At 36.6% G+C, this 22,050-nt stretch overlaps 1 protein-coding gene across 10 annotated transcripts in view; it reads right to left on the bottom strand.

Moving 5' to 3' along the window:
• Positions 1–22,050, bottom strand: part of LOC132111669 (gephyrin) — an 86,149-nt gene that overhangs the window by 31,158 nt on the left and 32,941 nt on the right. For 7 of the 10 annotated variants that reach the window (XM_059519187.1, XM_059519191.1, XM_059519190.1 and 4 more), the window contains exons 3-9: positions 19,516–19,573; positions 18,792–18,884; positions 15,317–15,411; positions 15,119–15,185; positions 11,662–11,934; positions 11,317–11,433; positions 6,020–6,151 (exon numbers count right to left, since the gene is read on the bottom strand). In XM_059519187.1, the coding sequence (XP_059375170.1) occupies positions 6,020–6,151; positions 11,317–11,433; positions 11,662–11,934; positions 15,119–15,185; positions 15,317–15,411; positions 18,792–18,884; positions 19,516–19,573 (835 nt within the window). The remainder of the gene's footprint in view (positions 1–6,019; positions 6,152–11,316; positions 11,434–11,661; positions 11,935–15,118; positions 15,186–15,316; positions 15,412–18,791; positions 18,885–19,515; positions 19,574–22,050) is intronic. The other 3 variants (XM_059519193.1, XM_059519195.1, XM_059519197.1) reach the window with 1 other exon arrangement.

The following is a 22,050-nucleotide window of genomic DNA, read 5'->3' as shown; positions in this document are numbered from 1 at the left end:
GCCGCACGCTTCAGTGAAACATTAGAATCTGGTCTCATTAGAAGATAATGAAGGGAGACGTGAAAAAACGGACATCGTGTTGTTTTCATATGGATTACTTTATCACAGAATATCTGTTTTCGGCGGCACTTGATTAGTTTAAAAGTAGACAAGTCAGGTTTTCTATAGATATCTCTCTCATGTCTCTTCGTTGAGTATTCACAGAGTTACAGTTCATTTTAATGACGTGTTTGTAAATGAAGATCAGCGCAGACAAAGGCTGCAGACAGCACACCTTGTTTGTTATCTTAATTTTATAAGTGCACAAAGTTCTGTTGTTATTATGTCTGTATACAAAAAAGTAGACCCTTTACAGATTCGATTGATGTATTGCTCTTATCTGTACGATCAAAACTGAAAGTCTAATTTAAGTTCTTTCGGGGTTATCAGGAGAAAATGACTCATAATGCGTATACGTGTTAATCGACTTCAGAGTGTTAATATTCTGATTTTTTTAGTATCTGAACAGAAAAAAGAGCGGACCTGCTCCCAAAAAACAAACAAACCAATATAATTGCAGTATGATATTTCCTTCTATTAACGAATGTGTTAACAGAGAAACACTGTTTTATATTTTCTTGTCCTGTGCAGTTGAAAGATGTGACTGTAATTTAGTTAGGGATGCACGATAAATATCGGCAGATAATTAATGCACGTCTCGTCAGTAAAGCCGGTTCTCTAATCAGCGGTAAATTCCATCAGGTATGTGATTTCACATAGAGCAGCTGTCACTACACAGAGCCGTTGTTAACTGACAAGCTGCGCAAATCCACGCTGATAATGAACGTGAATTTGCTCAGCTTGTTAGATAACAATGGCTCTGTGCATTAATTATCAGCCGATACTTATCCAGCACCCCTAAATTTAGTATTAACAGTTGTTTAATTACAGTTTCTTTTTTCAGTCTCCTCCGTATCTGTCCGTTTGCTGAAAGCCCCTCCAGGCGGTATCCTTAGCCAACCCTACCCTGCAAGCACACACCAGTTGAACACACCACACACTCGCCTCAGTGAACACACAACACACACACTGTCCCTCCAAACATCCACACAACTCCAGCCACTGAAGTGCAGGCTGAACTTCAGTATAAATCTCTCTGTCTATAGCTTATACTGCTGTCTTATCTTGTCTTATTATTCATCACACACATTTTGGGAATCACCAGCGATCAAGTGGTATGATCCTATCATGATACCAGTTTCACAAAGTGCTATATACAGCTGTTCTTATCATATGTGACATACCGTAGGTCACTCTACAGTAAGTGTTGCAAACTACATCAAATTTAAACAATACCATAATATAGAATAGAATAGAATATTAGGCTTGTTGCGATAGTCGGTGTTACCGGTGATACACGGTGTTTAACCCACCTACCGGTCATAGCACTTGACCACCGGCACCGTCCCCATCGTGTTGAAGTTTTAGCCTATAGCGATAAAGCACTTAATTCAGTTAGTGACTACGTGCCTTCGTTTAGTGTCATTTAGCATAAGCGGAACGAGCGCCGCAGTAAAGCAGCAGGTGTCCGATTTCATTTATCATTTGAGGAGAGTGAGGCGAGCTAACTGGCAAAGGATGGCAGAAGATCTGGTTTCAAAGCGAACTGTTGCAATTTAAAATGAAGGTTTTTCGTTTATTGTTTCTCATTTAGCATATTTATAATTTTTTTTGTACGGTGTATGCAGTTAATAGGCCTACCTCTTTTTTTTAACAGCTTAACGTGAGTTTAATTTTTATATTAGTTTTTTTTTTGCACTTAAGTGTCCAGTGATTATTCGGGTAGGCTACCTTATTTAACTCAGTTTTTGATGTTCGTTCGTTTCATATTCGATGGTTGTGCGGTGTTTTTTTTTTTTTTTTTTGCTGAAAAAGGCAGGCACTTTATTTAACGAATATTTATAATTATTTAACGAGTCTTGTTTGATACTTGCACGATGTGTGCAGTGGTTCGTTTTGTTAATAAATGCACTTTAAAGGTGTTTCATAAGGGCTTTTGTTTAGTTTTTGCATGGTGTGTTAAGTTATTATTCATTTTGCAATAAAGATGTGTGTAATACAAGCGAGTGTCTTATTGTTTTGTGTATTTTTATTAAGAATAAAATAAATTAACCCATGATTAATTCAAACAAATGCTACTGAATTGCCGCTAATTAAAGTGAAAGTAAAGTGAGACGTGTGCACGTCTGCACGACCGCATTTTCGGCCTCCCGAAATCCCCGACACGCAACCCCGGTGACACCGGGATTACCGTTTTTTTTACACGTCGATTAACCGGTGGAAAAATTCCGTCACCGCAACATCCCTATAGAATATAATAAAGAACAACCAAGTAATGTCATTTAATTCAGTCACATTAGCTTTTTAGTTAAAATAGCCACAAACTGGAATACTAAACCATATGTTTTCTCTAGCGATCATCCTTATTCAATTAATCTTTTCCACGGGTCAAATGAACTATTTTGCTAGTGCTGATATGTGCTTTGCTAAATTATGCGGCTAACTACTTGACATGCCACAAAGGATGTTGTTGTAATTATTGAAAAGATTGTATTAATTAATGAAACATTACATTCACCACATCTGTTAGAAATCTTAAAACTGCAGTCCTGGATTGGTCAATACATCCCAGCTGTGATAAAATAAATGATATAGGTTCAGCATCTAAAGATTAAGATCTATTAAGATCATTTGTTTACATGTCAGACACTAAATATTCTAGCAGAGAGATGCCATATTTCGAAATTTATATATATATATATATATATATATATATATATATATATATATATAAATATATATTAAATTATTAAATTAACTATTAAATTAAATATAATTAAATTATATTACCATTTAGTTTCATAAATCATTATATGTAGTATTTTTTCCCCCAATTAGAGCAATTACATTGTATTGGAATTATATGATCTAATTCATGAAAAGTTTTGTGTTTACGTATATTATATGTTTATAATTTTTTATTATATTATATTATATTATATTATATTATATTATATTATATTATATTATATTATATTATATTATATTATATTATATTATATATATATTATATATATTATTATGTAGTTTTTTTTACAATTAAAGCCAGGCCATTACATTGTATTGAAACTATATTATCTAATACATGAAATGTCAGTTGTAAAACTCCTGAGAACATTGTATCCACATAATAAAAACTTGAAAGTACAGATCCCCCTCTACACAAACACACACAATTGACACGAGAGCACATGCACAACGCACAAATGTGTACATGCACAACATGCAACACGCAAAATAAGATACAGAATGAGACAACCAAGAATGCACAAGTCATAAACAAAACATCATGATTCTCCCTGTGAACTACATCAACCACATCTCCAAACAGTGGCACCTAATGAGCCTTCATTCAGAAAAGCCACAGTAAAGTGTCCTGTACCACTACATCAGACCACTGCAGCTGTTATGAAACCAAGTGGCTGCTCTGTACGCTGTAGATCATGCACCCTGAAATCATCCTGCCCCACAGATCCCCCTGGAATCAATCTGGAGCCCTACCGACCTACACCCCTCATGCACGCACATCCAAAACAGACACGTGTAGAACAAAACAGTGACGCATCGGAGTGGAGAAAGACGCCGCTTACCATGCTTTATCCTGACACACAGAAGAATGTCGCACGTCTCTCGTACACACTGACATGCAGACACACACTACACGCATGAAGCCAGAGAGAGTGTAGGAGGGGAGAAAGAGTTGGAGTGAGACAGCATGCAAAGTGGAGGATGAGTAAAATTCAATTCAATTCAAGTTAATTTGTATAGCGCTTTTTACAATGCAAATCGTTACAAAGCAACTTTACAGAAAATTACGTTTCTACAATATTTAGTAGTAGCTTATAAGTGGTGACTGTCGGTTTGTGCACGTATGACAGGATTTTTATAAAAATTAATACAAGAAGTAGTCAGCCAGACGATGAACATTATTAATATTATTAATAATTAATAGTTATTATATGATGCAGTCACACTTGTAGCAATATTGTAAAAACCACTGAGATCTAAATTGTGTAAAGTGCAACCACAGATTGGAGGCATATACAACATAACAGGGTTGACGGCTGTGTGATTTCTGAAATCAGATTCAGGCTCAGGCAAAGCATCTCAGTGGGTTAAGAGAGGGAAAGAGAGAGTGTAGAAACTTATTATGCATTATTATCTCTATATATCATATATATCTAGGGCATATGGAGAGCTCACAGCCAAACAGTATCTTATGTAACAGCTGGACGTTGTGCTGAGGGAATGCAGTGAGCATGTGTGTGTGTGTGTGTGTGTGTCTTCTGGTCATCTTGAATGATGTATGGGAATGGTTTTTGATCACACGCTCTTTTCACACTGCAAACAAATCCAGTTTTGTTCCATATGCTATATTTGGCCCTGATTATTATTTTGATGAAATGTGATTTGTTTGTTCAGACTATATACTGTAAAAAAAGATGGACGATGCGTCTCCACGTCCTCCCACTATAGAAAAGTGAAGCCGCTACCATCTTCTTGAGTAAATTACATTATTTTTTGGGGCCCCACCAGTGTCACATGCACACACAGTGTTGGGAGTAACGCCTTACAAGTAATGCGAGTTACGCAATCAGATACATTTTTCTCAAGTAATTAGTAAAGTAATGCATTACTTTTTAATTTAGAAAGAAATAGCTGAGTTACTTTTTCAAATAAGGGACGCTAGTTACTTTATTTTTCAATGTATTGGCTGCCAGCTCTCGTGTTGCCATGTTGAGAGAAATCGAGAGTAAGTGCAGAGGCGTTGGGTGCGCTGTGTGAATGTTACTGTAGTTCTAGACTAAATATAAACACGTATTTACTCATCTCACTGCACTAAAATAGATTCAGTATTCCTCAAAATGGAACACATAACATCCAAAAAAAGAAACAATAAAAAGAGGGCTTAACATTTCAATTATATACTTCAAGTATTCTGCAGTATCAACTTTCCAAAGTCTGACACCAAGACATACAAAAACTCTGATCTGCTTAAGGAAGACACACTTGTAATACACACTGTGTTCACTAGAGGGAGACAAAAAAGCACCACTAATCACTTATTCACAGCATCTTGACAGATTTCAAACACATATGATGTGTGCACTCACCATCTCATGCACTAATCAGGCACACGATTGACCCTGTGCACTTAATGTGTTCTTTTGAATATGTTTTTCTCTGTCAGGTGTGTCCACAAAAGTGTAGGGTGTCATGTCTGCCATTTAGTGATTCAAACTGTACAATTAAAGTCTAAAATGGATTCTGAGGATGCCATTTTCGACACGGCCAGCATCGTCAGGGCCACAACAGGAAAAAACACACATTTATACCATGACATTCTCAAAAATAAAAAACTGAGGAAACAATTGAGAAACAGAAAGTCGAAGTATCTTACTGTCACACACTAAACAACAAAATATATCTTGTTATAAACAGCACAAAAGTATGACTCTGTTCAGTAAACAACTCAGTCAGTCAAAAGTTGAGATGAAAGTGTATGTATGACAATGTATGAAGTGACTAAATACTAAATGGCTGACAGAATGTGAGTAAACTAACAAAAAAAAAACACCCAAAACAGCTCCTGAACACCTTATAAAGAATTAATTAATTTTAAGAATTAAAAGTTAATTTTATCACCATTGGATCAAAAACAACAAACTATTAAATGCTAAAGGAGGAAAATCTAAATGGTCAAACTTCAAACTCAGGCAGTGAAGAGTTCCCGCCTCTCCTCTCACACAACCCAATGAGCAGAGTCACTGCTGTCTGGAATGCAAAGCAGTGTGTCAAGCAGCCAATTAGGTGGCAGCAGATGAGGATCCAGCCATGGAGGATACGGAGTGCATGACAGAAAAAAAAGCTTAGGGGAAAAGGAATGGTGTGAATAAAAGGTAAAGGAGTGGAGTCTTACCTTGGGGGTGGGGCAGGAGGCAGTGGAGAGGCGGGACTGCTGAGCACAAGGAGACTCCGAAGGCGTGGAGCTGAGAGAGGTGGTGTCCCGCGGCAACACCTGCACACCTCGTGAAATGATGGACTCTGGGATCTGTTAATAGAAGAAAGGAACAGTCCGATTCAGTTAAGAACCAATATTCAGTATTTTTACTTACAGTGCCATTTAAAAGTTTGGAGTCGGTAAGAGTGTTTTTTTTTTTTCTAAGAAATTAATACCTTTATTTAGCAAAAAAATACATTAAAAGCTCAAAAGTAACAATAACTGCATTTATAATGTTATAAAAGATTTGTATTTCAAGTAAATGCTGTTCTTTTGAACTTCGTATTCTTCAAAGAATCCTCAAAAATGTGTCACTGTTGCCACAAAAATATTAAGCAGTACAACTGTTTTCTACATTGATAATAATAAGAAATGTTTCTTGAGCATATAATCTGAATATTATAATGATTTCTGAAGGATCTTGTGACACTGAAGACTGGAGTAATGATGCTGAAAAATCATATTTTCTATCAAAGGAATAAATTACATTTTAAAATGTTTTAAAAATGAAAGAAATTTTCAAATTGCAATAATATTTCACAATATTACTTTTTTTATTGTATTTTTATTAAATAAATGCACCCTAGGTGAGCATAAGAGGCACATTTGATATCAGTAAACTGAGATTAAATTAATTTAAGTAAAAAATGAATAAGTATGAATAAAGATTTTATTTAATTAATTCAAACTATTCTATAATTCTAGAATAAGAATATTTAATACACAATTATTTTGATTTATTCTATAATACTAGAATAATTCTAGATTATTTTAATTTATAATACACGCAAACACACACACACACACACACACACACATATTATATATATATATAATATAATATAATATAATATATAATAATTAAAATATGACTGCCATACAGGAACAGTGTGTGTTGGGTTGTATGCTGCATAGCATTAGCCAATCAAAACACAGCATATTTATATTTATAACTCTCAAAGGTACACCAGCATCAAGGGGGGGGGGGGGGGGGTAAATAATCATGTAACACTACATTAACCTTGACTCACATAGACTTTTGACTACTACAGGAGCAGTACAGACCACACAATGTCGACAGAAAGTATCAATGAACCTCCCCAGACCAATATTTGAAACACCATTATCTATACAGAGTGATGTTTGTTACTGTATTCGGACTGAGACTCGCTGCCTTTGATCCAGCAGGCGAGTCTTCGTGCGGTAACAAACTGCAGCCATGCTGTCTGGAGAGAACTGTGCTGGGATTAAGCGGGAGTCTGATGGGCAGAAAGGAGAAGAATGCAGGGATCTTCCACAGGAACGCTGGGGCTTAACGGAGTACTAATTAACACTGAGGCTAAATCAAGGCCTCACAGGAAAGAGCAGCTCCACAATCGCTTTAATTACCCAGCACAGAAGCTAACCCTGTGCTAATAATAGCACTCGACTCAACCTCTGCCTTCCCATGAGACTCGAGCTACGAGCGCTCCCTGTGGAGAACACAGTAATGCCAACCTGCATGACCCCATTATAATTACTATATAAAGACCGCTAATACAGGATATAAGTACTCAATCCTCTGCTATCAGAAAAACTTTACAAGACCCGGCATGGCTGAACAACAAGACAAATATTGCTTGCTAGAGAATAAACTGATAGAACGCACAATAAAAAGCTATAGAAAGAAAGTGTTGCTCGTCCGTGTTGTGGGTGGTTGCCAGGGTGTTACTTACTGGCAGAGTCCAACAAAACAAGACCTGGAGGTGCCAATTTATGACATTTTGGCAATTATATATATTGCTTTAAAGTATAATCATTTCACATTCAGAATAATGAAGTTTATGATTTTATTTCTCTTTAAATTAAATAAATGTGAAAAAAGTATACATATGATATATAATTATATAAAGTTAAATTGTATAAATGTTACAATCTGGTTTGCTGAATATTCAATTATAATCAAATAATATTATAAGCGACGGCAAAGCTTTATACATATTGATATTAAAGAATTCACATAAAAGTTAACAAATGTATAGTAGATATAGTCGTATAAAGTCAAAAAGTCTGACCTGGTTGTGGCAATTCTATGATATTTGGCCTACGGGGCTGTTCACACGGAACACGATTTTCTTTTCCAATGTGCTACTTTTCCATTGTTTTTTTGCTGTGTCTCATGCAGTGTCAAGTTAAAAGAATTTCATTTTTTACACGCAGCACTGCTTATAAATGTCAGTTCCAAAAAAACTGGACCAATCAGAAGGCCCAGGAGGCGGGGCAAGCTTTGTGAGCTTTTGTTTACAGCAGCAAGTTGGCATGGCAACTGTTTTATTTGAAGGTAACATGGCGTTGTTTTAAAAACAAAAGGCATTTCTCAATGTAAAGGAAGGATCCTCGGAAGCCAGAATTTTGAGGATGCTACGTCATCGACATCCGTCGAAGGACTGTTCCAATGTCGAGGATCCTCGGAATTTCAACCAAGGACTGAGTCCTTCATTCGAAAAATATCCCATACACAGGAAAGGATGCATATGTGTAGCCTTCGCGCTCTTTGCACTCTCAAATCACCCACAATCCTATGCGCACAGCTTTGCTATCTTGTTCTAAAATTCAAAAATGTCGAAGCGTTAACGGTTTTTATTTACGTTACCAAACATTTGTTATAACTGTAGTAAATATAAGTAAAGTTTAACGTTTAAATGCCAGTACAAATTACTACCATATTGATATTGTAAATTATACAAATACAAATTACGTTATTGATGGCTAACTGAACCGGACCTGTCATTTAACAATTGTTAGCTTGGTTGTGTCACCAGCATTCCTCTTATAAATAACTAGTTAAATAACTGGTTAAGTTATCCAAAATAATTTAATGTTAATATTATACCATTATACAATTCACAGCATTATTCAAACGGACCTTTTCACTGACGTAATGATGCAATGACGTGCACTTGCTAGCCTGTTCCATTTACATGTTCTCTGAATGCTAAAGAGGAGCCTCACCTAGCCTCTGAAGGAAGTGACTTGGAAGGACCAGTCCTGCCATGGAAGTATCCTTGACATTGAGAAATGCCTAAAGAGTTCCGTTTTACGTTTTTAGATGCAAATATGCGTTGTTTTTTTCTGTTTTATTTTCAAGCAATAGTAATAGTGGTGAACAGTGTTGGGTAGTAACTAGTTACAATTTAACGGCGTTACGTAATTTAATTACAAAATTATTGTAACTGTAATTAGTTACAGTTACTAAGAAAAAATGAGTAATTAAAAAATTTGGACGATTACAAAGTGGATTACATTTGAATATTTACACCCATCCACATACAGATTTAACTGATTTCTTTCCCAAATTGCACTGACTATTCTGAGACATACCGCCCTAATAATTTCCGGGATGCGGAAACACAGTTTGTAGAATCCAGTCATAAAAACGGAACGCGGACGGAATATGCCACATTTTGGATGACTAAATCAAAAGTAGGTCAGTACGCTTGAATCAAAACATGACATGGACTAGTGTCTGTGAATATTAAGCCCCAAAAATGCAATATATGACTCCTGCACGTTCTGCGTGTCTGTGGAGATCAGGCGCGGACTGGACACCGGGAGAACCGGGACAATTCCCTGTGGCCTGGCAGCCGATTTTGCCCGCTATTTTAATATCATTATTTTATAATTGCCTGCCGAATGTACTAAAGCGATCATTTGCGAATCCGCCATTTGATAATTAAATCTCTAATAAATCATGAAGTGTTAGTCATGACTCGCGCGCTCTCCGCGCCTCCGCCAAACGGTTTGGATCAGACTCAGAGTAATCAATGCGAGAGAGAGAGTGGACTGTGGAAGCGCACAGCTGGAGCAGAGAAGCAGAACTACTGTTCAGGGTTTCAGGTCAGTTTCATCTGTAAAGATGCTTTTTTGTCTTTTTTTTTTTTTATTTAATCAAGCAGCAGCACGTTGCTCATCAGTCATCACTCAAAATAGGCTACTATATAAAGGACATCATTATTATCTGTAGTAATGTTACAGTAGTAATTTAGCTGAAAAACAATCAGATTTTTTTTATAGGTTTAGGGGGAGCTACGGACAGACAACAACACAACCCTTACGAAAATTAACGTTTTAATATATTACTATAAATCCAGAGAAAATAGTTACTATTGTTTAACTGTGGTAACCAAAAATGTAAAATGATTTTACAAATTGAGTTATTTAAAAATAAATACAAATCCATTTGCAAAAACAAAACAAAACAAGGTTATTGTATATAGGCTAAAAAAAGCATGGTCAATTTTTGTAAGGGAAAAACATGACTTGTGTACAGTATTAGGATTTTTCTATAAAGATATTGTAGTATTGTAGAGTATTGTATTGTAAAGTATAGTTTTGTTCAATCTTGAGTATTAAAGTCATGAGAGAGATGGATAACAGGGCAAAATAAAGAGACTGAAGAGAAAAATGGAAGTGAAGGTGCAGTTCAGGAGAGAACTTTTAATTATTTTGCATGTCCCCAAATTAAAGATTTAAACTTTTTTTTTATCTCAGGTCCATACCAAAAATAGTTTTGTCCATGAATTTGTTTGTATGAGTTTGAATTTTCCAGTCTGAATTTTTTTCCCAGTCCGCCCCTACTGTAAATTAATGGCAAAGACATGGTTTCATTTACTACACATGGGCCTAGTGAAGCTCGCAGTGTTTTCAACCTCTGCCGTCTCAATATAGGAGTACACGAGCACATAAACATAATTTCTAGAACTGCTCTGTGTCACTTCATGTGCATTTTACTTATTTTGAGAAAACAATCATATCATATACAAAGAGACAGCAGTTTAAAAAAAACACCAATGTTTCAGGAGTTTATTACACAGAATACGACACATGCTTATTAGATAACTGTATTTAAGTTGATGTATATGCTTTTATTTATTATTCTTTAATTTTCACAAATTTAGAAAAGTAATCAAAAAGTACTCAAAAGTAATTAGTTACATTACTTTAATAAAGTAATTGAAAAAGTTACACTACTATTACATTTTAAACAGGGTAACTTGTAATCTGTAACCTATTACATTTCCAAAGTAACCTTCCCAACACTGGTGGTGAAGCAAATCAAACAATAATAAATTGCGATGCCATTTCATTTCCTTGATTGGTTGGTTTTGAAACTGGAGGTTTAAACGGGCCAATGGAATGGCAGGACAGATGAATGTGGAAAAGTTGGCGTGGCTTACCGTATCGCTGCAGGAGCAGGTGAAATGGGAGGGAATGAAGGTGGACGGGATGAAGCCACTCAAGGGTTTCCCACCTTTGGCCATGACAACGGCATGGCTGGGATAAGATATCATGCTCTGATGATGAACATGAGATGCATAAACATGACAAGAGACGTGACACATGCAAACACAAAACAAAAGTTGATTTAATGGAACATCAAGGGCAAGAAACAATGAAAGAGAGACTTAAAAGGGCAGCGTGTTATTTTTTCAATGTCACAATACTTTCTCCATGAAATAACATGAAAATACATTACCATTATCATTGTTATTATTATTATTATGAATAATAATGATGCTCACCTTAGCAGCAATGGCAGCTGCTGTGATGTGAGAGGAGCCGCTGTCCTCTGTGGACGCCACACCACTGTCCTTCTTCTCCTCATCCTCTTCCTCACATTGCACACCCTTGTCTTCTGTTTGCTTGTGTGGGCTGGTGGTGGGTGGAGGGGAGAGGGGTGGTGGGGGGGACGGCAGGTCTTCTAGAGCGTCGTGTACCTCCTTCACCTTCACTATGGCGTCCCGCAGCAGGTCTATGGCGTGCGGCAGAGCAGGCAGGATGAACTGGAAGCACTCCTGAGACGAAACAAGTGAAAAAATGTCTTTTTAGACATGCTTCAAGCTTAAATTCTACGGAGACAGAATCACGACAAGCTCAGAGAAAACTATATATTTTTACAAGTATCACATTGTTAGCTTAGTAAATGCTTAAATGGCAGTTACTACTGGGCTACTCTGCTACTACTTTGTGTATCATTCAGTATAATGAAGAAAATATCATTTTAAAGGGGTCCTATTATGCTTTTTCACTTTTTGATTTTTTTTCAGTCAGTGTGTAGTGTGTATGTTTGAGCATAGAAAGAGATCTACAAATGTACAAATCTCAAAGTCCACTCCAAAGGGAGATGTTTAAAAAAATCCCTTTTCAAGAACTACAAAGAATGGCTCGTTTGGACTACATGTTTTCTGGGGTTTGTGATGTCACAAAGTGGCCCTATTAGCATAGAGACCACCCTGAATGAGAAGCAGCAGTCCGCCATTACGGTTTTCTTGCTGTAGCTGCTGATACAATGTCAGTGCCAAAGAGGCATTACAAGTGTTGTGTGTTGGGATGCACCTACGAACATAGGAGTCTACAAGTCTCTTTAAGCTCCACCCTCTTCTGAACATAATAACATAATAACATTTGATAAAATAATTAAATTATATAATATTCAATACAAATATTATAGTGTGTTTTTTCTTTAAAAAAATTACACTATTTTAAAAATTACATGTTCTAAAAGAAAAAAAAAAATTCAGCACACAAGCTAAGATAAATGCCTGACTGACGTAGCATTTTTTTCTATTTTATACAATATTTAACTTTCTGGTGCTTTAAATAATATGTAATCTGAGCTTTTCCTTTAAGATTTGAACAGTGGAATAAAAAATAAATAAAAAAAACTAATTCATCTGTTGTGCTGTATCTCCTCAGAGTTCAACATTATCTAGCTCCTAGCATCGAGTGTACCGTTTAGCAGTAATGTGAGGTCTTTAACGGCGTAAATCCCTCTTGTTCTCCTCCAACGTAACAGGCCACCATCTATCCAGATCCCCTAATAGGTTGACATACAGGCCAACATATTGACACTAACTTAATGGAATTTCTAATACAGTTGGACATCCTCCATTTTGAGGGGCTGAAGTCCGATAAGGACACAGCGTGTGAACTTAACACAGGTGGCCAAACTCGACTGCTCTTAAACCACATTTCTTAAGTACTTCTGACAAGGGACATTAATAATAATGAAGGAAAGGACGGCAGCGGGGATGGAGACTGGTCTAGGGAGGGTTGATGCGGTGGACTGTTTCCCCGCAGGTCTGATGTGGTTGCATCTCTCCGTTTTGGTGACTCAGAGTGAAAACGAAAATTAATGTGTGGAGACATCAGCAGTCCATAGGCTACTTCATGTCCTCTTGGTGCATGTAGGAATGGTCTATTTTTGTCTTCCCAGTGCAAGGTGAGGCATATGTGTGCACAGACCCTCTCGATCAGAGCACGCTGCTCTGTTGAAATAATGGCACCTGAGCTCAAAGAAAGAGTGATGGGCAACTCAGACATGTTGTACAGACAGGAACATGCCAATATGTAATGTGTGACATGAAGCCACATTATTCTATAATAATTTCATGTCCAGTTTCCTCGAGAAAACAGTAGATATTCCTACAATTTTTCAGAGGTAAGACATTACAAAACAACTGGACACCAACACAGTGGTGATAATCTATATTATCACCAAATAATGATAATCTATACAATCTAAATAAAGAGTGGAAATAAACATACACTTTTATAATTTAGTTTATTTTAATTAATTAATTTAGTCTTTTTCAAAGATTGCTACTGTCCCACATTTTTATAAAAAATAAAAAAAATAAAAAAGAAAATCAGGCAAAGAGACAAAAACACAGGACTATGTACTTGACAGCTTTAAAGGGGAAAAGAACAAAAATCCCCAAAAGCATTGAAAATGGCAATAAATTTACAAACAAAGAAGCAATTTAAGTTGTTTATTTCAAAATATGCATACTGTATATAACTAAGAGCATTGAGAGACTGACTATTACGCCATTCACAGTGTTCCATGATTTGCTATGATTTTCTCACCACATTTCTGTTGAACTTATTATGTAATTTCTAATCAAGCTATAATTTTTCAAACTAAATTGGGAAAATGTGATTTTCTTGTGTGTATTTAGGATACATAAAATGCTAGGCTACATCAGCTAAATTAGCAAGACAAATGAGTCAGCCATTTTATTCATTTATTTATCTCAAAGTTCTGCTAAACCCTGTGCATCGTTTTAGATATGGTAGAAATATTCAGGACTTTCAGAAAGTGCCTGAGGTTGAAGAAACATGGCCCTTTAAACATTGTGTTTGTGTGTTTCCAGGTGACTTTTTAGTCTAAACTGAAACACTGGGAACACACATGCCGACGTCTGTGGTCCTTCCCCACTACTCATTCACTCAGTTTACTTAAATGTTAACAATTTGCCTGTTTCCAAACTCTCGCTGAGAACAGCAGTGATTTAAAGGCTTTGCAGAATCCCTGTGGATCAGAGTTTCCCAAACCTGTGGCATTGTGACCTGGGTCCATCTCCTTTTTAATAGCAAGAAGGGCAAACTCTGTCCAGAAGTCTGTCCACTGGAAGGAGCTGTAAAAGGACTGGCCACAATGTTAACGCAGTAAAGGAGGGTGAACGTATATGTGAGAGGTGAAGGAAGGGGAGGGGCATGTCCTCGTGTTAAACTTATTGCCATTGTTTATTCATCCTCATGTTGTTCTAAAATATGCTTTTCCATGGAACAGAAAAATGTTTTTCTGGTTATAATTTTTTTATTTGATTTAATTTGATTTTAAATTGATTTAAGCTCATTTATTATTTGTGAGTGCAAAAAAATCCTGAAATATGTATTTATATGTATACTTAAAATTCTTATTGCATATAAATTAAATAATAAGAATTATAAATTAAATAAAAAATTTGATAAAAAAAAATATATTTTGTGTTTCATATATATATATATATATATATATATATATATATATATATATATATATATATATATATATATACACACACACACACACACACACACACACGAAACAAAAGTTTTTTTAATTTATTTTAGAGAAAGTCGACGGATGAAGAAATGATCAGAAAATATATGCACCATCAGACAGATACACACACACATAGACAAACAGCTTACCTGTGAGCCCTTCTTGCTCCCGGGTAAATTAATGATGAGGGTTTTGCCTCTGATTCCACATACGGGTCTATGGGAAGGAGATGATTAGTATTTAATCCATTTAGTATTCATAACACATCTTTTACTCTTGTGGATTTGAGAGTGACAGACAGAGCAAATAAGTGAGATGAGAGGACAGGTCTGTGCATGTGCATTCACCTGGACAGCATGCCGAGTGGCGTGACATCTAGGGAGCCCATGAGCATTGCTAGGGCCATCCCTGGAGCTTCACGCTCGATCACCTCTTTGGTGGCCTGCAGACAAGACAACACACACACACACACATATATAAGCAACAACAGGTGCATAGACCATCAATCTTTTCTTAGGGATGTCAAAAATACCAGTACAAATCAATAATAAGAGTAAAAAGCAGTCTTTCTACAGTACAGGTTTTTAGACTTTCTTTAGTCGGTGGTACACAAAAGATACTACTTTGAGAAATAAGGATGAGAATGATGATAATTTTAATTTCCAGGTATCCTTATTCCTTTAAGACTGTTATGTAAACTGTAAAAGCTTTAAGATAAAATGTAAAAACAAAACCACAAAACATAAGGACCCTGTTTAACAATGTTTCATGATTTGCACTCATGCATGCTAACAGGTTAAACTAATTCATCGATTAGAGCCAACTGTTCTTCACAGCAGTGGCATGTGCACAGCCCCGTCGCTGAGATTTTTCATTACAAACACATTTCCAGTGGGCCTTTGAAGTCTCTACTCTTCCATCTGAAATCCCCGTTCACTGAACCCTTCCCAGCATCCCCTGGGACACGCGCGTGTCCCTCCACCTCCGCCGTCCCATCCCGGTGGAACACACACACACACAGTCATATTCAAACAAACACATTCAAGAACACACGCAAAGTCAGAAGAAAAGAGCGCACCAGGGAGGGGAGGACAAAAAAAGGGATCTCAGAAAAAAAAAAACTAAAGGGATCTCAGGCTAAAAGAAGGAGAGAATTTCTCTTCGATGCGATGCACTGTGCCCTTGAATTGAATGACACTTCAAACACTCACATTAGTAAAAAGGAGAAGGAGTGCAGGGTACATCAAAAAAGTGTTACACAGAGTCGCTCCACCAGGCACAATCCCCACCAGACTCTCTCTCGCTATATATATATATATATACATACACACACACACACACACACACAAATGCACTCCTTACATTAGCCAACTTTGTTAAATTTTTGCTCACAAAAGCTTCATTTATTTGATCCAAAATACTGTAAATCTGTACTATTGTGAAATATTACTACTATTTAAAATAACTACTTTCTATGTTATGGGATTTAAATCCTGCCATGATTCAAAACTGAAAATAAAGTTATGAAAGGTTGAAACTAAGTGTTCGAAAACTCAAAATCTTACAAAAAATAGTTTTGCAAGATCGAAAAATAAGATTTGCAAGCTTGCAAAATGTAAAAAAAATAAAAACATCTCTGCAAACTTTGTTGTTTTTGAGATTTCCTTCTTCAGAACTGCAAAAAAAAAATTACGATGTTGTGCGAAGAATTTTTCAGAGTTTCAAATTTGTCAGTGTTCTCCCACTGTATTAGATTATTTTCCAGGTTTGAAACATTGTAAATGGTGATCTGAAAACTGGTGTGCGAATGTGTGAAAAAAAATTTTGAAACCCTGAAAACAGAGTTTTGCAGGCTTGTAAAGTGGTAAAAAAAAATTTAATCTCTTCAAACATAATTTTGTCTTTGAGTTTTCCTTCTTCAGAAGTGCAACACTCTTTTTAATGGTATTGTGCAATCATTTTTTCAAAGTTTCGAATTTGTCACTGTTCTCCCAGTGTATAGTTTGTTTTCAAGATTTGAAACCTTGTAAATAGTGATCTGAAAACTGGTGTGCGAATAGATGAAAAAAAGTTTTGAAACTCTGAAAACTGAGGTTCGAAAGGGCGAAACTTATTACATTACATTAGCACTCCTATTGCAGAAAATTTTTTCAGAGCGGAGTTTACAACACCCACTTTACGGAGATACGCCCACTCAGTTGTGAGCTTGCGACTCACGTGATTTGTGGCAGCGTTGTCACGCAGCTCTGCTCTGAAACTCTGAAACTCAGACTGAGCGAAAATGAAGCTTCGCAACCTCACAACTAAAAAAAATGCCTGGAGGGAGGGCCTTCTGCTCTTGGCCAATGCTTTTTCCTGTCTGCTGATGTACAGTCCAATCACAAGTCGTATTTACTGAAAAGATGGGATTGACCGACTGCTCCACCAATGACAAAAATTGTCTGCAATAGGAGTGCTAATGTAATGTAATAAGTTTCGCCCCATCGAACCTCAGTTTTCAGAGTTTGAAAACTATTTTTCATCTATTCGCACACCAGTTTTCAGATCACTATTTACAAGGTTTCAAATCTTGAAAACAAACTATACACTGGGAGAACAGTGACAAATTCGAAACTCTGAAAAAATTATTGCACAACACCATTAAAAAGAGTAAGAGTGTTGCACTTCTGAAGAAGGAAAACTCAAAAACAAAATTATGTTTGAAGAGATTAAATTTTTTTTTACCACTTTACAAGCCTGCAAAACTCTGTTTTCAGAGTTTCAAAACTTTTTTTCACACATTCGCACACCAGTTTTCAGATCACCATTTACAAGGTTTCAAACCTGGAAAATAATCTAATACAGTGGGAGAACACTGACAAATTTGAAACTCTGAAAAATTCTTTGCACAACATCGTAATTTTTTTTTGCAGTTCTGAAGAAGGAAATCTCAAAAACAACAAAGTTTTTTTACATTTTGCAAGCTTGCGAATCTTATTTTTTGATCTTGCAAAACTCTTTTGTAAGATTTTGAGTTTTTGAACACTTAGTTTCAACCTTTCATAACTTTATTTTCAGTTTTGAATCATGGCAGGATTTAAATCCCATACTATGTAAGTACATATTAAAATGTCATTTAATCCTGTAATGAAAAGCTGAATTTTTCCACACCCATTACTTCAGTCTTCAGTGTCACACGATCCCTCAGAAAACATTCTATTATGCTGATTTGGTGCTCAAGTGACATTTATTATTATTATTAATGTTGAAATGTTGAAGTTTGTGCTCCTTAATATTTCTGAGGAAATCAAGATTTTTTTTTCTTTGATAAAGATAAAATTCAAAAGAACAGCATTTATTTTAAATGGAAATTTTGTAAATTGTAACAAACATAAATGTCTTTACTGACACTTTTGATCAATTTAAGGCATCTTTGCTGAATATAAGAATGAATTTATAAAAAATAAAATAAATAAATAAATAAATAATAATAAAAAAAAAAACATTCTAAGCCCAAACTTTTACACAGTAATGTATATATTATTTATTCATAATATATAAAATGACTGGACTGTCATTTTAAATATACAAGTAATGATATTTCTAAAAAGCACTGTAAACACATTTTCCAAGAACGGTTTATCATCAACCAAACAGCATGCATGTGAACTGAAAAATAAATTGTATACAAACATACACAATGCACAAAAATACAACAAATGTCACAATTTCTCTCTCACTCAAAGTCACAGACTCAGAAAACAAGGACACGGAAACATGGGGGTGGGGGAAGAAACACACACTCACATGGACACAAACACAAACAGGTGGGCTCCCATGTACCTCAGGCGTGACATCACGGGGTGCAAAACCCGTTCCACCGGTGGTCAGGATCAAGTTGAGCTCCTTTTCATCGCACCAGTCCACCAGCGTCTCCTTTGATGCACACAAACACATTAAGTAGTAATTTTGTATAGTGCAGAAAGGTACATTTGCATCTGTTTGTTTGTGCACCATATGAGCAGTTGCCCTCAATCTAGTGATGCAACATCACATCAGCTATTTCGGGCATATAGTCTGGCCCGATAAATAAAACATTACATTTTATAAACTGCTGTTACCAGCTAAAAATACCATAATACAGTGGCTCCAAAAAGTATATGCACATGTAAGTCATTGCATCATTGCAGAAACTGACTTTTAACCAACTAGTCCACCAAGGTGATTTTTAGTGGTTGTATGAAATTTATCAGAGAAACCACAGGTGAAGTTCATCACATTAACTATGAACATGATCCACTAACATTAGTATAATTTTAAAACTTCACAGCATTCTTAAACATTGTTTTGTTTTAAACATTGTGCTTATATTTCTACTTTTTACATACTTTTACACACTTTCATTACATTTATTCATATGTGAGCTCAGATAAACTGCAAGTAAAGCACATTAACATTAAGAGTGCAGCACTACTATTGGCCTCTAGGGGGAAGTAGTGTGCAAAGGTGTGCATGGATGCGCATGTGTGCCTCATGGCCTCACTGAAGGGGTGAGAAGAAGCGTTACCTTGATCTCGTCAATCTCATCAGGGACTATTTTGTATGCAGAGATTATGCCTCCGAGCCTGTGGGTGAAACACACAAACAACAACAAACCGTTATTGTAGGTTCGGTCCCAACAGCAGGAGAGAAACTTGGAGCGAGAGAGGAAAAAAAACACAATGTGACAGAGTGCAGGAAAGAGAAAGAGCAACACAATGCCAGAGGTACCAGAAAGCTGTCAAAATACATCCCCACACACTCCACCCACAACAGGAATGACAGTTAAAGAAGAAATGTTTCTTCTTTCATGGGACTCCTGCTGTTTTATTCGCTTCTGCATTCACAGGGGTGACGGCTCACAGAGAATTCAACTTTGACAGCGCTGTTTTTAGGCCACAAAACAGGTGGATTCGCGCAATGGCTAGGTTTCAAGTACCAGTTTCCCATCTAAAGGTATATTTGTACTCCTACATGGTGTAAAAGCTCTGGAGAGAGAGCAAATTTGAACAGACATACACTAAACTTTTGAGCAAACCATGTTTAAATTCTAAAGTGCAGCACACACTAGTGGCTGCTTCTAGTACTGCAGCTAGCAATAAACAGGGACAGCAGCACAGGCACAGATCGTTTTGATTTTGACAAACAAAAAAGTACATTCTTTCTCTTAGTACTGCATGTTTATATACAAAATACATGAACAAATCAATGTTTCATGTTCATTTAGGAAGAAATTGTTATTATGTGAGAAGACAGAGGTGATACAAGATGCACAGAAGCACAGTTAAGTTGAAAATCAGTCGCCTGTTACAATGAATGGGATCAGGAGATAATGCAAGCCAGACTCGAACTTGTATCACCTGCATGAGCACCATGTTTCCCCACAATGGGTTCACACCACAATGGGTCTAACTAAAGAGGCTTTTTAAACAAGGGCAAGCTCATGTGTCAGGAAACAAAATTTTTCGATTTGGCTCAGGACTGGTTTTCTGAAGCTTATTTGTATATTTTAGGTTTTCTTAACTATGTTGTTGTTTTGCATCTACATTTTCTCATGAAGCAACCTACTGTATATGATCTGTCATCTCTGAATCTAACTATCATGATGTAATGCCCACAAAAGAGCAACAAATAGAGAAAAGGAAAAAAAGAGAGAGGGAGAAAAAGACAAGGAGGGCAGTGACTAAAAGAAGAATATGCTGAACACAAAGACGCAGAGCTCTTGGCTTTAATCCGGTTGCCAGGGAAACCGCTGGCAACCGTGTGTGAAGATTGGGGGTTTGGGGAGAGGTGCTTTAAGACAGAGATGAGTTTGGGATTTCACCCTGGGTATTTTGTTTGTGTAAGTGAATACACACATGCACACACATACGCGAACAAGTCATGGGGAAGTCGTGACTTAGTGGTTAGAGAGTTTGACTCCTAACCTTAAGGTTGTGGGTTTGAGTCTAGGGCCGGCAATACCATGACTGAGGTGCCCTTGAGCAAGGCACCGAACCCCCACCTGCTCCCCGGGCACACTGCAAAGCACAAATTCTGAGTATGGGTCACTATACTTGGCTGTATGTCACGTCACTTTCACAAAGGAAAGTGAAGGTATAATGCTGAATCTTACTGGAGCATCTTCTGAAACTGGACAAAACTGTGATTGATTGTGGCTTTATTAATGAATGTGTAAGTGGGTTGGGCTGCACAATCTTTCACATCCCGAACAAGTATGTTAACGTGCATTTGTGTTTACTGAAAAGAGGTTGAAAACTTAAAAAATTTGTGGTGAAGTGCATGGATGCAACTAATGGCCACCCAAGCTGACCCTTACAAAAACTAACCATGGTTTTACTACAAATAAAACCCCCCAAAACAAAACATGGTTACTGTAGTTAAAGCACGGTAACCACAAATTAAAGAGTTAGTTCACCCAAAAATGAAAATTAGCCCATAAATTACTCACCGTCAAGTTAACCTATGACTTTCTTCTTTCAGACGAATCCAGTTGGAGTTACTTAAAAAATTGTCTTTGATCTTTCAAGCTGTTTAATGGCACTCAGTGGGTGTTGTAATGCATCTGTCCAAAAGAAGTGAACTAAAAAGTGCCCATCCTTAACATCCTTAATAAAAAGTCCTCCTTTAGTGAATCGATGAGTTTTTGTAAGAAAAATAACCATATTTTAAACGTAATAATCATTTTAATGTAGCTTGCGCTCACTGTTGTACACGGAAGCAGTTCCGGGTGGATGACGTATGGAGGTCGGCGTTGCACATGCGCCGCTCAGAAGGGATGAACGTGGAAGCAAAAAAAAAAAAAAAACCTTTGGCGAGTTAATAAATAACTGTCTGTAGTCCCACGGCAAATAAATGTTTCTCTCATAAGGAACTATGACCTTGGTGACACTTTACTGCTCTCGGGTGAAGACACGTCCATCTCTGTTTCTCAGGTGAGTGCTCAGCTGTCCCTCTCTGGAATGTCTGCATGTTCACCTCTCTGTAGGTAAAGACGTCGGAATTGTCTCTATCCAGAGGACGGTCAGCCATGTGTGTCCCCACTATGATTAATTCATCTCTA

The sequence above is a fragment of the Carassius carassius genome, chromosome 31, assembly GCF_963082965.1.
Source record: "Carassius carassius chromosome 31, fCarCar2.1, whole genome shotgun sequence".
NCBI lineage: Eukaryota > Metazoa > Chordata > Actinopteri > Cypriniformes > Cyprinidae > Carassius > Carassius carassius.
The sequence above is the reverse complement of the archived record's forward strand: the minus strand, read 5'-3'. Positions and strand labels throughout refer to the sequence as shown.